The 13919-nt window shown below is 50.5% G+C and overlaps 4 protein-coding genes across 4 annotated transcripts; 1 reads left to right on the top strand and 3 right to left on the bottom strand.

The window, feature by feature from the left end:
- Window positions 1-1144: 1144 nt before the first annotated feature.
- CC1G_08432 (hypothetical protein) lies at window positions 1145-3083 on the bottom strand (the record flags this gene model as incomplete). Its single annotated transcript, XM_001831863.2, has 11 exons — window positions 1145-1622; window positions 1685-1728; window positions 1783-1788; window positions 1842-1884; window positions 1935-1950; window positions 2010-2211; window positions 2277-2476; window positions 2532-2634; window positions 2707-2870; window positions 2924-2955; window positions 3019-3083. The coding sequence occupies 11 exons, from the start codon at window positions 3081-3083 to the stop codon at window positions 1145-1147; spliced, it is 1353 nt and encodes a 450-aa protein (XP_001831915.2).
- A 4164-nt stretch (window positions 3084-7247) lies between these two features.
- Window positions 7248-9035, bottom strand: CC1G_08431 (hypothetical protein; the record flags this gene model as incomplete). Its single annotated transcript, XM_001831862.2, has 7 exons — window positions 7248-7279; window positions 7407-7698; window positions 7886-7917; window positions 8045-8087; window positions 8211-8308; window positions 8483-8543; window positions 8991-9035. 7 exons carry the CDS (start codon window positions 9033-9035, stop codon window positions 7248-7250), a joined length of 603 nt encoding a protein of 200 aa, XP_001831914.2.
- Window positions 9036-10508: 1473 nt separating this feature from the next.
- Window positions 10509-11026, top strand: CC1G_14920 (hypothetical protein; the record flags this gene model as incomplete). The annotated part of the gene is made up of 2 exons (XM_002910896.1): window positions 10509-10838; window positions 10922-11026. The coding sequence occupies 2 exons, from the start codon at window positions 10509-10511 to the stop codon at window positions 11024-11026; spliced, it is 435 nt and encodes a 144-aa protein (XP_002910942.1).
- A 27-nt stretch (window positions 11027-11053) lies between these two features.
- Window positions 11054-12959, bottom strand: CC1G_08430 (hypothetical protein; the record flags this gene model as incomplete). The annotated part of the gene is made up of 5 exons (XM_001831861.1): window positions 11054-11782; window positions 11857-12445; window positions 12493-12602; window positions 12654-12861; window positions 12943-12959. The coding sequence occupies 5 exons, from the start codon at window positions 12957-12959 to the stop codon at window positions 11054-11056; spliced, it is 1653 nt and encodes a 550-aa protein (XP_001831913.1).
- Between the last annotated feature and the right edge of the window lie 960 nt (window positions 12960-13919).

Here is a 13919-nt window from a genome sequence, read left to right as displayed (position 1 = left end):
CAAGTATTCTAAACGAGAACTTCTTCGTGGATGACGAAAAGCGCGATCCTCTCGTGTCCGATGTTGTACTAATACCTAATTATTCCTTGGCCACCAATTTCAAATTTTGTAGTTAACTAAACTATTGTAGCATACCTTGTAGTAGGATCAGTAAGTAGTATCCCAACTCTTCGTTCTTCACTTTGTAATAATAATACTTTTTTTTTTCGTTTGGTTTTACATGGGTGATCTGGTACCAGGTCTGAATGATGAACGATGAGCCTTTGACGCGCCCGGAAATCGCACCGAAGCAGAGTACAGAAGCCCCACACCCTCTCCCTTTCGCCTACCGGTACGATTCCCGCGAATTCTGAACCGACGAAGTGTACACCCTCCCAAGACCCACCCATTAAATGATCCAATAGCCGCGAGGCGTTTGATGACTTCCACCCCGTAAGCTCAAAACTCATCGCCACCACATCGAACAAAGAAGCTCCATCCATTTTAGCCTCGATAGGACTATTACGACTCTTACTCACCCGACCCAGTAATACTAAGTACACGCCCTCTACGCCTCAAACGAGCTCCTCCCGAGTCCCAAAATGGTCTTCAAGCTTCTCGTTTCGAACTTTCATAACGGATAAAAACGTTAAACCCTAAAAATAGCTCGGGCGCCTCGTCGGGACTCGAATTTGGAAGGGTTCTAGTCATGGCGGATTTGGCTACTACCGGTCTCCCACTCCAACATGTATTCAATACCTTGGGTGGGTGGTTTGACTGGCGTAGTGCTGGAAGATGGATCCCTCGCTGGAATCCAATCCCCGGTTGGACTTTGTACGTTCGCCTCTGTGCGTCCACATTTCTCCATGGAGGATTCACAAAAAGTTCAGAACCCACCAGGGACGAATCGAATCGCAGATAACACATACATAGGATGCAATCAACGATCCATACAACCGATAAACCCTACTAAAGCACATCCAAGGTCAAACTAGAATACATAAACTACAATACACGAATAAATATTTCATAGAATAGTTCGTTTCGAGGTCATAAGTCCTTCTCAAAAAGCTTTCGGTCGATTAGGATCTTGAAAAAAAAAAAAAAAAAAAAAAAATAGAGAAAAAAAGGGAACAAAAGAGTCAGTCGCACCACTCGTAAAGAATCAAAGACGAACCAGTTTGGCTGGCTCACCTTCATCATGATCATTACCCTCATCCGCCGACTGGACACCTTTCCCCTTGGTATCAAACACCGGCCTTGGCGAATACGCCCCTTCCTCCAGATCCACCGCACTCCCACTCGCGCGCTTCCTCGTCTGTGTCAACGACCGCGACGAGGACAGCCCACCAAAACTATCCCTGCTGCTCCCAACATGATGATGATGGCGCAGCTCAGTCATCTGCTCGCCTCTCTGCTCGTCCCGCCCACACGTCGTCGTATCATCGAAATCACTCGACAACCTAGTCGAGCGCGCCCCGAGCTCACCCTTGAACTCGCCCATGAAAGTATGCTGTTCGCCGAATTGCATCGGGGGTACGGTGGTTGTGCCTGTAGTAGTGGCAGAATGCGGATTGGGCGAGCCGATGGCGCTCCATGCTCGTAGGCGTAGCATGAATCGGGCAGTGAGGAAACCGGATAACCTGCATCGACAAGTGCTGCGGATGAGGATAGTGATGTTGAGAAGAGAGGAAAGTGCACGCACGGTAGCTTGAGGCCGTTCAGAAGGCGGGAGACAAAGCCCGTTTTCTAGAGTCGAATTTGATATTGATATTTCTGAGGACGAGATTAGGTGGAACTCACAGCTTTCTAGATTCATCGTCAGTGTGGGCGGGATGGTGACTAAGAGATTGAAAACTCACGAAGTTGAGGATGAGGACGCCAACCGAGAGGACCGTAACACCTCTGTCCATAAGAGTAAGCGTGTTGCTCCAATTCAAACACAAGCCACGTACCCAATGTAGAGAATGCCTAGTGGGTCACGAGTGTAAGCATGTTGTCATATACGCTGGAAAACAGGATTTACGAACCTTGAGAGAAGATAATCTCGTTCAACGAAGCGACCTTCGTCGATTCTGTCTTCTGTTTGATTTCGCGCCGGGTTTTCCACACACGGAAGGTGGCCAGGAGGAAAGCGAGAATTTCGAGGGCAAGTACGATGGCACCGTTCGCGCCTAGAACTAGCAGGGAATAAGGTCCAGCCAACCTGAGATCGCAACCCCATACACACTCCTGCAACACACGAAAAGGGCCTGTTAGTCTCCAACCCGCAAGGCCATAAGGCGATAGTGACGTACTTTGACATATCTTTCATCCCGGTGCATTTCATATGAGGTGCTCGAATCTATAAAGAAAGAGATCCGTAAGCTCTTGTTCCACAGAGCATCCGTTGCACCTACGCAGAGTAGAATGACTGAGCTTGCAGTCATGGAGCCAAAGAGGGCCATGAGGAATTTGTTATTGTTGTAGACGGCGCACGTTCGTAGCGACCACACCGCTACAATGGTTTGGTGAGAAAGGAATCTGGCGAGTGACGAGGCGCATACGCATACCTAGGATGCCGATGTGCCCAAAGATACTCAGGATACCGCAAATCATGTAGCCAGTATCGCAGCTGCAAGGATAAGAGTAAGCTTTCGAGATGCGAAGAGCAGTCTTAAGTTTCGTACTGGGATCAAAAGCTTCATTTTAACAAAGATTCTCGGATAAAGACAAAATAATACTCACCTCAACACCAGTATAGTCCTCTGATATCGACAACAGATACAGCAGATTGGCGACCAGCGCATATCGGCAGAAAAAGTAGAACAACGTCGACAATCTCCATTTTCTCAACCAGATGTACTTGATTTCGTCGGGAAGCGTAAGGAGGTAGTCGAAATAGAGAATGGCTGCCGTTTTCCTTCAGCATGCATCCCGACATCATAAAACCGGAACTACGAACTGAGACTGCAGAACTGCAGCGTATACTCGATCCTGTTTCGCGAAACCGTCAGCCGAACTGCCACGCAACCGCAGTTAGAATTAGTATCCACGCACCTCTTCAGACGTACGGCCTCCTCGCATGATTTTGCTTTTCCTAACGGAACAGGGCACGAATCCATCGTTGGTGAAGGTGTTGGGAAGGATTGGGGACGCTGAAGAGCCACCAGCTCTCAAGGCGGTGATATAGGGAATTGGAGCGGAAGATGGCAGAGGGTAGGGAAGAACATACGAACTGTTGTCCAGGTGTGATATCAATCTGTCACCTAAACATAAATAGGAATAGAACCTTTTGCGGTAGGCTGGGCGTGATGACAGTGGGAATGTCTTCTCACATTCACTTCTTTCTTAGAAGCTCCGGGCTATTTTAGCGTCTCCAACTCGTTGAGGTTGGAGACGTTCTTCACGAGGGTAGGCCGTTCAATGCAGACAGAAGAGTAAAGGTTGAAGGTTTGCCAGAGCACGGTGGTGATGGCGCCAGGCACGATGAAACACGTTAGACATATCAATTAGTCCTGCTCAGGTTACGGTTTGGATCAGCGCTAATCAATTTTGGGCCTGTGCAGTTCACGTCACCTCTGGAGATCACCGCGTGCAGCGGGGAGCGCGGAGGCACAAAGGCAGGCAAGAAGGGATGACCTTGGTCAGGCATCTGATTACACTCGAGCTTTTCTCGACTTCGATGCAACATCTAACATGGAGACCTAAAATTATTTCATCTCAGTCTGATAAAGGTTGGGAGGCGCTCATCAGCGAAGTTTCCTTCTAACCTGTGCCTGAGAATGTGAAGACCAGAACGCGAGGCCCTCCAGAATCCATGACGTGGGGTTGTCCGCTGTCAAGGGCCAGCAGCCAGCAAAATATTGCGAAAAGAGCGGCTTGAACCAGGAACCTCACAGACACTTTCACAAGCCAAGAGCCGTTGGGCGGGGCCGCAAGCTTTCCGGACCCATCAATTCATCGGCCGTTGGGCGGGAATGTCGGCATTGTCCGAGAACACGTGCTTACCCCGAGCGTTTATCCGACATTTCCGCTCGGTAGTCCGTGTCTTCAGCGTGTGTGCACTGTGCAGTCGCTCCCTGAAGCCTGAGGTTCAAATATTACACTTCCTACTATGTAAGTATAAAGTCGTTGCAGGGCAAACCTCTCAGAGGCAACTCTACGCTCGATCTGCGCTGACGTGCAGACACGCTTACTCCGCTGGAAGCCACCGGCGTGTTCCCAAAGGTAGTCTTTAGTTGGTCTGTAGTGCGGGTACTGTCAGCTCGTCATCGGCAAATGTGACATCTCGAGTTGTCTAACAGGCCCCCATTTGACACAGCGAAGGGCCAATACCTGCACTCTTTCCTTAGCGCGCGGGAGACGATCTTTCCCATCCCACTAGTTGATGGAAGATGTGCATAGAGACCGACTACCTTGGTTATAGGCAATTTACCATTAAGCTACTTCTCTTTTACCTGCAAGATGCGCTCAAAGCTAAGCCCGTGCGTATTTGAGCTCAATCTCATGGGTAAGTGCGACTATGAATGGTTGTCAAGAAATGCGACGTTCGGAAAACATAAGTTTAAACCTCTCCGGCGTTCAATTCTCAGTCGCGAAAGGTGTTGAGCGCCCTAATAGAAGATACGAAGACGATGGAGAGGAAGTGATATGTTAAGCAATTTGATTGTTATCGTCGCTTCTGACTCTCATGGTAAACAAAACGTGCTTCGATCATGATAAGGCACCCAGGACCCGTCGCACAGAACACCACTATATATTCTTGAAACTCAAAGAACCATGATTCCGTCGCCACAGCCAAATCGAAGCTCAGGACAAAGAGACATTCGCACTGATAACAAATGGGGTTCCAACACGCTCAACAGAACTTTGTCATTCAAGTGATCCTTACCACTGACGTGCCCTTCTTGATATCTCCTTCGCGGGGGTGATAACAAGAGCGGAGGAGAACGATGTTGATAGCCTGGTGATAATGTCCTCCTCATCTAAGTATACATCTTATCATCTTCATCCAGGCACATAACGCCGAAGTCACCCCAAAAAGCAGGCCTCGTTGCGTTCATCACCCTCTCGTGGCCTTCCCCATGGAACCTTTCACCGCGACGTATACGTTCATCAAACCGAACCAAATCAAGCTTCGTCCACACATATTATACCTCCGCCAATCTCACCGACCCCGAACTGATCTATGACGCTCACCATCACATTCCACAAATCACTTCTCCAATGATCAACCTCAATCAGCCCCTCAATCTGATGATGCCTCCCCGGGTCAGTTCCAGCATTGAACAAGACGGAAACAAAATTGAATTCATCCGGTCAACTATGCTGTGCTGGATTTAATCAACTAAATCACCTTTAATTGATGATTTAAATCATAACCCCCTCGGATTTGATCGAAGAGGCAAAGTACCTCGACGGGCTCCCTCAACACGTGTAAGTCCAAAGGACTCGTGTTCGCCCAGTCCCTGTTGCAAATCCAGACTCATCCCTATCCTCCGCCGAGCCTCAAAAGAACCACCACGACGCGAGTCATTCTGACTCGTAACTCCCCCGAGACACCCAAGCTGATCCATATCTCTGAGCATTCTGGTTGGTTAGACATATCCACGGTTCGAAGTAACCAAATCAAACCATGCCCACTACCCCTGCATACCTGCTTCTCCCTATCCGCTGCCTATACTGGGCGAAAGGGATTGATGATATCTGATCGTATCTCCGGTCTCGTCCCGCAAAGGAACTGAACTCGCTAGGTTCGCAAAGGGGTCCCGTCGTACCCAAGCGCACATGCACCACGAGTCAGACGTCTTGTGAATCTGGAAACTTCGAAAGAAAACCTAGAATCCATTCGTACCCTCGAATTGAAAAACCTCCTTTCGAGTCGGCGGTCGTAGGTACCCCCGTCGAAACCTAAACCTTGGAAAATCGAATCTGTGGGCGCCTCGCTGGCCGTTATTTTTGCCACTTCGATTCGAAACTCCGAGTCAACCCACTGACTCACTTGACACGTCCATTCCAGAATTCCTTTCGCTGCTCCGCTGAACTAGGCCTGGCCAGTCTATCTCCATCCGCTCGCTGGACATCCGTTACTCACGGGAGAGCCTCCTCTTTCAATTGTTCGATGTGCCGCCTGTACGTACGCACGTCTACTTCGTTGACAACTGGCATTCCGAACTCAAAACGAAATCGGAAGGGTTATTATTGCAACATGACGCTTTCATTCGGATTTTCCATCATCAGCAAAAGGCACCTGGTAGGGATGATTTGATGTTGCTGGAAGACATTCGATGGGCGACTCGCCCACGGTCGCAATGTAGGTTACAGTAGGTAAACGATGAGATATCGGTCGTATTTCTAGCACTTGAAGGTGCTCTCATAACGGTGTACGTGTGTCCGCAGCCAAGAAGCTCTTGAGCGCTGAGCGCCCACCTCATGAGTTCGAGAATGCTGCTGAAACAAACGTTACAGTACCTTCCTCTCGCCAGGTTGGTTCAACTTCCAAGCCCTTTATCACAAGACACATGTACAGAGCCTTTACTTTTAAGGACGTCGTCATTCCTGTCTCTTCGAACTTCCATAGACCGTCAATTCCAGATTTCACTTTCAAGGTTTTCTTCTCCACATATCTCTATCAGCCAAAGAACATGGAACCCGAAGGTAGCAACCGTTGTGAGGTTCAAGTCAACACTTGGCATGAATGATCGTATGTGACGGTGGGCGCTTGAAGTACAGCCATGGAGCTTCACTTATGGTCCTATCAAACCTCTCCCGTAAATCGACACGACCTTCTTCTCAAAAGGTTCATCTTCCATACTCGAGGCTATAGCAAACCTTATCCTCCCTCAGCATGTGGTTTCTCAGTCTTCGTTTTCTCACAGAGGGCTGTACATACGACATGCATACTGAGTGGCATATGGCTACGAGCGCTCAACTTCGCCATTTCAAACGCTTCTACCGGCTGAAGCTCACCTCATTATGTCGCTCCACGTTTCGAGGGAGCCAAGGAGCCTATCAGCCACGAGATAACGGCATAAAAAGGGGAGAATATCCCGCAATTAACGACACGCGAAGGAGAAAATCGGTCATGGCGGGCTCAGTAAAGTCAATACAGTGTACGTCTGTTCCATAGTCCAGTAGATACAGGCTGTTACGCAATGCAGTACACTTTCGCTTACGAGACGAGAGTAGTTCGAAACCAAACCTTCCGCGAAGGACATAGGCCGCCCTCAGCCTGATGTTTCATCATGATCCAGTGTCAAATTTTGATTTATCCTTTTGACCCAAAGCTAGCCTGTTAAGGCGTTGCTCTTCTGATGCACTATCACATCAGTATCGTAACGATTTGGATTTAGAAAGGTGAGAAGAAGCAACTTGAAGTGGGGCTGCGGCGCCGCCCAGTCAGGAGAGAGTGCTTCGTCTACGGAAACTGTGCTCTACATGCCTACCTTGCTTCTTAGCCATTATACAGTGACGAGGCGTGCTGAACTTGCAGACTTCGACGACGAATTGTCGATGATTGGTGCTGATAAGCGCCCACTGCATTGGAACAGCCGAACACTTCGCAAAAGGGAGCGCTCGACCGTCAACACCTCCCACATCGGTCTTCCCACACCACAGCGCGCCCAGCCATCTTCGACGAGAAATCAGTTGACATCGGGTTTGAAGTTCAGGAATCAGGAAATTAATGACAGGAATACTTAGGCGCCCATGGAACCCATCCAACGGCACCGGGAGCGCCTGGAACCGATCAAACCCGTCAAATCCCAGACAAAAGTCGAAACGCCTCGGGCGGACCAGAATTCAGTAAGAACGAAAGAAGGGAGAGACCCCCTCTCCCAGTAAATGCTCAAGACGTACTGTACACTATACTTCTGAATATCCCGCTCACAGTCGTCGCCAATTCCCGATATGCTCACCAACCTACTTTTACAGGTATGCAGGTAGCATCGCACTTGTCTAAGAGCTCAATCAATAGAAACGAGTCCATTTCGAGGCTTCAATAGCGATAGCGCCCAGTCACACTCGATTGAGCAGTAACTACGGTTATGTACACCTACTGAAACTGGTACATACATGCACGTACTGTAACACGAAGGACACGGCATCTGATGATATCGACGTCGTTTCTGATGATCCAAGGTGGACATCCATATCAGTTACTTCGCGCCTTCAGACAACCTACACACCAAAACCAAAACCAAAACTAAAATTAAAATTAAAACGCGAACTGTTCGGATTAGATCACTTACGACGCTACATATCCGGTCTGAATGATATTGAATCCAAATTTTCATGCTTAAGGACATGACGGCAAGTCCGAGTTTTGAACCAGATTCAGGAGTCAGGACTGGAATTGTGACGAAGTTAATTGTCGATACCCGATTCCAACTTCCAAAGCAAACCTCCGAGTCCCACCTATGCAGTCATTCGAACTTACGAACTAACACTCGGCGCTTACAACTCTTTACTCCTCGTCATTCCTTTCAACTCGGGGTACCACCTGAATTCCAGGCCATCCCACCCGAACCGAAGCTGTCAAAAAATTGTACATGTAACATATGTAGTACCCGAGGCACTGAGGCCTGGATAAAGTCAGACGTAGATCCAATGCGGGTGACAGGCTGAGCAGGGTGACAGTTCTGACTCTGACACTGAGTTCGCCAGACGCCGAAGAATTGGAGTTTGAACCCAAGGGGTAGGGGTCTAGACGTCATGTCATGTCACGCAAAAAGACAGGGACAGAACTGGATAGTATTCATAATCTTCCGAGTTCACGCCACCCCACGCTCGGGAGTGTTTAATACTCGGAGTTCCTCTTTCCAACCGTCCAGTTTCGGAAGTATGTACCAGTAGTAGAAAGTCAACACGAGCGCACCATTCAATAACCAATAAACGCAGAATATCTCTCTTCCACCACACAAGGAGTCGCTAGTTCCTTCTTCTCCTCCTCCTTCTCTAAGTTCTCTTCATCCTCCCGTTCTGTCCTTCTGTCCTTCTGTCAGTGACGGTGTCTCGGGCTTTCCGCGAACCTCATCCTTCAGGCTCCCAAAAATGTTCCCATCATCAGTCATCATGATTCCTAGGCCTCATCAGTCATCAACATCACGCCATCATTCCGAATGCCTTGCCCCTTTCCTCCATCCGCTTTCTGTCTGTCCCCTGCGTATTCTTTGTGAGCCTGCGTTTTTGCATGGACGTAGAACCTAAACATCTTCTAGCGTTCCTAAGCCGTTTTATCAAGTTGCGCCGCAGTCCATCCCCTTTCTCCGAACCTTTCTTACCCTCCCCGTGTACCTGTGCACGGCACGCGCCCTCTTTCTTGGCACACCAGAGACCCATTCGCTTCCAGACTCCACCTTCTTCCACCTTCCACCTTCCTCTTCAACAGCCCGCCCGGCTCTCAGTTTTCTTGGCGTTCGCTTCAACCGCAAAAGGCATTCAGTAAAAGTTATTCAGTATGTAAATCTTTTGCATCCATCCCCTGTCCTCGTGAATACGCTTAGGATACATAGCAACCCACCCATTCAAATCCATTCAATAAGATTCTTCAACATGGTCCCCAAGCTACACAGTCTGTATTACAGCAGTAAGTATTGAACGAAAAACGGCAGATCAAAAACCTCCGACCCCCCTCTCCTCCTCCCCGTCCGGTTCCTCGGTACTAAGTAGCCTCCCTTCCGTTGGCTTGGTCCGTTCCTCCTCCACCAAGTCATCAGTCATCACACAACTTGAACAACAACACAACAACCCATGATCCTTTTCGTTCCCATCGATCACATCAAAATTTTCCACAGCATCCGGAATGGGAACAAGGACCACGGACGAGGGACGTCATAGATTGAAATTCTCGACTCGCTCAATGCTCGACTGTGCCTACCCCGTTCTTGACACTCACGCCGAGGGTAACAATTCTTTACAGAAGGAAAGAAAAAGTGGGGTTAGATATAGGCAAAGGGCAAGGGCATGAGTACTGAGTATAGGTAAGGGTGGTACGTCGTATCCGTACGCACGCAACTAGCTAGGTAAAAGCATACTAGAAGAAACAACCATCATTAAAACAGAGTATCAAAAGAAAGGAATAACGAGTATCAAAGAAAGAGAGTAACAGAGAGTAACAAAGACAGAAAGAGAGAGAGAAAGAGAGAAAGAAAGAGGAGACGAGAAGAACGATTGGTATCTCAATCCAAACGAGAAACAGAAAAAAAGGCAATTCAGCCAAGGCGAACGCACGCTAGGTCTTTGGGTGGTAAAAGCACATAACATGTTAACAAGGAGAGGGAGGAAATGTAACAAGGGAAGTTCAGTTCGGAATGTACGCACTAGAGAATAGAGAGAAAAAGAGAGAGGAATAGACGAGACGAGACGAGAAACAGAAAAGGGAAGGGGTTATATGTAACAAGTATCAAGTAGTAACAAGGAACAAGTAACAGTAAAACAACTATGTATAACGCATGGTCCAATTTTTTTAGTTTCATATGAAGGAGTCGAGTTAACAATGGGAGGGAGGTAAAACGATAGAGGGAGAGAGAGACGGGACAAGCATAAACATGAATGAAACCGCACGACGACGAAGACGACATGGCGAGATTCGAGTGGCGTTCGACGAAGAACCGGAATGGTGGGGTGGTGGAACGAGTCTCGATGCGAACGATGAAAAAGGGAAGGGGACAAGCAGACCAGGCCAGACGAGCTTGAAGACGAGAGAGGCGGAAGAGACTGAGACTCGAACGACGATGACGCACACCATCCATCCAATCGAAGCTCGAAGCGCAAAGCTAAACCATAACGCGTATGGCTCGATAGAGGAGGATAGCCATCACAGCCCATCACAGCACCCTTCCTCGCCTTCCAACTTCGAAAAAGATGTACACCAACCAGTGCGCCGCCACAGGGAATCCCACCCAACCCCATTCGCATGCCATCTCATCCGTATCCACATCCACCATCCGCATCCCATCAGCCTCACCCGTCACCCTCCATCCATCAACCTTCATCCACGGAAGCCATCCACATCCACATCTACGCTTCCGTCCACGCCTATGCTCCATCATCATCCACCATCTAGAGCTTAGTTAGCTAGTGCCCATGACGTCTACGCCGCAGTCTCCCTAGCAGCCGACGAAGGCGGAGCACTCGAGATCGGCGCACCGCCGTCCCGCTGCTCACCAGGCCTCATCGGGGGCGGGGGAGTTGGGAGTCGGGAGGACGAACCTCCTCCACCCCCATTCCCTCCGTTACTTCCTCCTTCACCGGGGCCTCCAGGATTACCTCCATCGCTCGGCCTCCTCGAGTGCGGGGCACTTCCACTACCACCACCACCACCGCCGTTACCCTGCCCATTGCTAGTCGAGTGGCCATTGCCGTTGTTGCTGGGTGCAGTGTTGGGGTTATGTCCCAAATGCGGCGACCCGCCCTCACTCGGGCCATTGCTCGGGTGCTGGCCATGCCACGACTGCAGTCCAGGCAGTCCACCACCTCCCGAGGGAGGCGGGGGCGGCGCATGGTGTGGGTGGTGCTGGTGCTGGTGAGGATGCACATCCCTCCTCTCCTGCTGCTGCGAGTTGTTATTATTGGTATTATTGCCACTGCTGCTGTTGCTGTTACTCAAAGGGGGGATGGAGGGGTGGGTGTACTGGTACGGCGGCGCGATAGGCGGGAGGTGCGTGTTCGGGGGCGGGGGCGCAAAGTGCGGGTTCGCATTGTTCGCGGGAGGCGTACGGCGCTGCAACGAAGCCGTAGCCAGCGGACCGCGCTTATGCGGGAACTGCTCCGGTCGGGGACGCGAGTGCGTACGCTCGAACAAGCCGCACTTGTTGCACAACTAAAGATAACATAGTCGTTAATTAAATTAATGAAATGAATAGATAGAGTTTTAGAGAGAGAGAGATAACGTACGACTTTGCCGGGGCTGAGGTTGGAGCGGCGCCAGGTGGAGGTGTCGGTGGTGCAGCAGTTGAAGCAGCGGCGGCGGACCCTGTCGCTGAGTTTGGTGGCTGCGTCGTCGGTGTGGACGATCTGTACCTGGGGCTGGGGCCCGGGTTGTGGGTAGGGGTGGCCGTAGCTCGGGGGCGGGTGATGTGCCATAGGGGGAGGGATGGGGAAGTGGGCAGGGATACCGGTGGTCGAATAGGGCGAGTGATTAACTGGATGGGAATGGTCGTAACGGTGATCAAAGGGAGCAGGAGGGGGAGGAGCGTATATGTAGGGAGTATGGTTTGGGTGGTCCGCACGTGCAAAGTGTTCGTGATGTCTTGATGATTGGATGATGGACGGGTCGTGGTGATACGAGGACTGGAATAGATGGGGAGGAGGGGGCATAGAAGATTGCGGGGGCGATCGACGGACGGACGGAGTCGAGGCTGATGAACGGTCAGCCGAAGCAACTGATGGCGACGGCGAGTGCGAGTGCGGGACGCCAGACGCTGTAATCGACGTGGGCGGGGATGGCAGCCGATGGCTATCATCAAAATGGGGTCGACGGTGTCTACACATACATCAGCGACATGAAAGAAGTGATGAGCTGTCACTTACGACGAAGACATGAACGACGACGGCTCGACGGCACGAAGGGGCATCGACACGTTGGGTGGGGGAGAGTGGCCTCGTCCAGCGGCGTTCTTATCAGCTTCAGTCGTCTGGCGCTGTGCAATAGGTTATTCCAAGAAAAAAACAAAGAAAAACGGAGGACATACAGGTGTGTTGCTGCGAAGAGCGGGGTCTATCACCAGCTCGGATTGGTCTGATGATTGCTGAGCGAATTGTGATCCTGTGTTTTGATGCTCGGCGCGTCCGTTTGACGGCGACGGCGCTTTCCTTTCAACAGGCGGGGGCGGCGAGCGCTGCGGTTGCTCCTTGTCGTGGACGGCCTCTCGCTCTTCCCGTCCAGCCTCGGACGATTCCCTGCAACAGAAACGACGCGGTCAATACGGGTCTGGCCACTCCTCGAAGCAACACCCTCGTATTTAAGCCAACAACACGCACCATCCAAACTGGGGCATACTTGACGAGCTGTGCGATGGGGTTGTTGATTGCTTGATGGTCCAACAGTTCGAAAAAGAACCCTGCCTAGGCAAAGCGAGAGAGAGGGGGGGTGGGGACATTCAGCGCTCACAGAAGCGTCCGCGAATCAGGCAACTCACTATATTATTTTTTTCCCTGCGCCCTAATAAAAAGCGAAGGGGAAGCAGTTGGAAGGGACAAGAGTTCGCAAAAACAACCTTTTGGTTTAGCTGGGTTGATGATGATGAGAGTGTTCCGACGATCCAAACCAGTCCCAACCGACCGTGCGACTTTTTTTTGCCCTCCATTTTTTCGCGAGCCACGCTTTCATCACTTTTTTCAAGCTCCGACGCTCAGCACCCAATCTCCGCCGCTTGCAACCGCGCCCACGCTCAGACCACCCCAACACCTCCCCCGTTTTGGGCCGCCCACCGGGTTCGGCCACTTGTGACCCCCAGTCGTGAACCTAATGCACAGCTCTTTCGCTTTGTTGGCCCCAGTCCAAATCTTGCCAGATCATAGTTCTCCTTTTGGGAGTTGCGTTGGGTGTAAGATTCCAGTTTCCTCGGATCATACGGCCATCATCATCACGATCCCATCTCATCTCTGTGTAGGGTACCTTCCTCGTTTTAACCTTGTCTCCCCTCTTCCCTCAACTTCGAATGACGATTCAGAGACGATGCGCGATTGAGACGCCTGACTTATTTCTCCCTCCCCCCCTGTTTGTGAGGCTTCTATGGCCTTTCTTTGTCCCCTCTACCGAGGTGCTGGAGGCTGCAGGCAGGTGAACCCGGCACCATGGCTACGATCGTACCGGTAGGACCGTGATTACCCCACCTGGCCTCGTTTCCCGCTTTTCTCCCTCTCCCTTTTGCTATCTACTTCCCTAGGGACCATTCCTTTCATCCCAGCAATAAAGGTCCTAATCGTCCTCAGTCATAACAATACTGACCAGTAAT

This window comes from Coprinopsis cinerea (assembly GCF_000182895.1).
Source record: "Coprinopsis cinerea okayama7#130 chromosome 7 map unlocalized cont3.7, whole genome shotgun sequence".
Lineage (NCBI taxonomy): Eukaryota > Fungi > Basidiomycota > Agaricomycetes > Agaricales > Psathyrellaceae > Coprinopsis > Coprinopsis cinerea.
This window is presented reverse-complemented; position numbering and strand designations above follow the sequence as displayed.